The 1,981-nt window shown below is 49.9% G+C and overlaps 1 protein-coding gene across 1 annotated transcript; it reads right to left on the reverse strand.

Moving 5' to 3' along the window:
- Nucleotides 1–144: 144 nt before the first annotated feature.
- Pmar_PMAR003882 (elongation factor 1-alpha, putative) lies at nt 145–1,557 on the reverse strand (the record flags this gene model as incomplete). The annotated part of the gene is made up of 1 exon (XM_002764359.1): nt 145–1,557. One exon carries the CDS (start codon nt 1,555–1,557, stop codon nt 145–147), a length of 1,413 nt encoding a protein of 470 aa, XP_002764405.1.
- Nucleotides 1,558–1,981: the final 424 nt, after the last annotated feature.

A 1,981-nucleotide genomic window follows, 5' to 3' on the forward strand; every position in this document is an offset into this window, starting at 1 on the left:
GGTAGTTCACAGGCAAATTGCCTCCCACCGAATAAACCAGTTATTCTGAACTTTCCACTTACTAACAACACAACAGTTGGATGCTCACGAATGCACAACGATCGGTAGAAGGTATACCAAACAACATAAGAAACCTCTTGACAATTATTTGACCTCCTTAGGGGTTGTGGCAACACACTTACCGAGCATAACAACACCATTACCTTCCATAAGGGCAACGCGAGAGAGACCCTCACAATGCTTGAAGGTATCAACCACGAGATGCTGAAGAGGTTCGAAGACGACCTCGGCCATCTCATTAGACTTCAAGGAGTGGGGATCCTCCATTTTCTTACCACCGGTCTCCTTGCCGACCTTCCAGTTGATCTTGGTAAGCTTGCAAGCGGAACGGCCAGTACGGACGAAGGCGATGGGAGAGTAACCGACCTTCAATTCACCAGGGACATCCAGAATCTGGACCTGGGCAGTGAAGGTACCAATGTGTTGAAGAGTCTTATCAGCCTTGGAGATCATGCAATCGCCAACGCGGGGCATGTTATCCTTGTTGAGACCCTTGACGTTGAGACCGACGTTATCACCAGGATAAGCCTCTTGCTCACGCTTGTGATGCATCTCAATGGTGAAGACCTTGCCGCCGCAGGGAGTAGCGGGGGTATGAGTGGGCATGAAGATGACATCCTCGTTGGGCTTGACAACACCCTGCTCAACACGGCCAGTGAGAACATCACCGACACCCTTGATCTTATAGATACCGGAAAGGGGAACACGCATGGGAGCATCGGTAACACGCTTAGGGACAGTAGCGAACTTCTCAAGAGCATCGTACAAGGTCTCAACATGAATTTTCTCAGTGTCCTTAACAGTACGCAGCATATCCATTCCCTTCCACCAGGCCATCTTGTCGGACTTCTTGATAAGGTTATCACCGCACCAGCCAGAGATGGGAAGAATGGGGACGCACTTCTCAACGAAGTCCTTCTTCCAGCCAACACGGCCGAGCATGTTCTTCATCTCATCACGGATCTCGGTGTAACGAGCCTCCTTGTAGCCGGCAACATCGGAATCCATCTTGTTGACACCAACAATCAACTGCTTGACACCCAACAAGTTGATAAGACGGGCATGCTGACGGGTCTGACCCTGAATCTCACCAGCCTTGTGGTTACCACGGGCAATGGCGGTACCGAAGTTACCATCAGCGGGAACCATGAGGAGGGCGACATCAGCCTGAGAGGCACCGGTGATCATGTTCTTGATGAAATCCCTATGGCCGGGGGCATCAATGACGGTGTAATGCCAAGTCTCAGTGAAGAACTCCTTGGTAGTGCAAGCAATGGTAACACCACGCTCACGCTCCTCCTTTTGGCGATCCATATAGAAGGCGAAGGCGAAGGAGGACTTGCCAAGACGGTCGGCCTCGGCCTTAAGCTTCTCCATCTCTCTCTCGGAGACACCGCCGAGTTCGAACAACAAACGACCGGTGGTGGTCGACTTGCCGGAATCGACGTGACCGCAGATCACGATGGACATATGAGTCTTCTCTCCAGTGGCAGCCATGGTTGTGAAGTTTCTGGGAAAAAAATCTCCAATCAATCTGCAAACATGAACATAAAGGTACACGACCGAAAAACTACACAGAAAGGGCAACATTCGACTCTCCACAACATCCTCGCAGGAAACGTATAGCGAAGCTAAAGATTCTCTTCAGCGAACACTATTGTGTCCAATCTGGAGTATGGAACTCATTTGCTCCTTCGATATCATATGCTCTTGTAGGGACATGTCTCTATGTGCTAAGCTTAACTTTCGCTGCAGTATCACAACACATCTTATCTTGCTCGGTGATTGCGTCGGAGTTCACGAAATGTGTGCCTTGCTATCAACTCAGCTCAATCGCGCAAGGTGATTCTTCTCGGAACATGTAGAACTTGTGTCTCTGTCGATCACGGCATTGTTTTGGGCCAGGCTATTCGTCACTCAT

This window comes from Perkinsus marinus (genome assembly GCF_000006405.1).
Source record: "Perkinsus marinus ATCC 50983 genomic scaffold scf_1104296977892, whole genome shotgun sequence".
Lineage (NCBI taxonomy): Eukaryota > Perkinsozoa > Perkinsida > Perkinsidae > Perkinsus > Perkinsus marinus.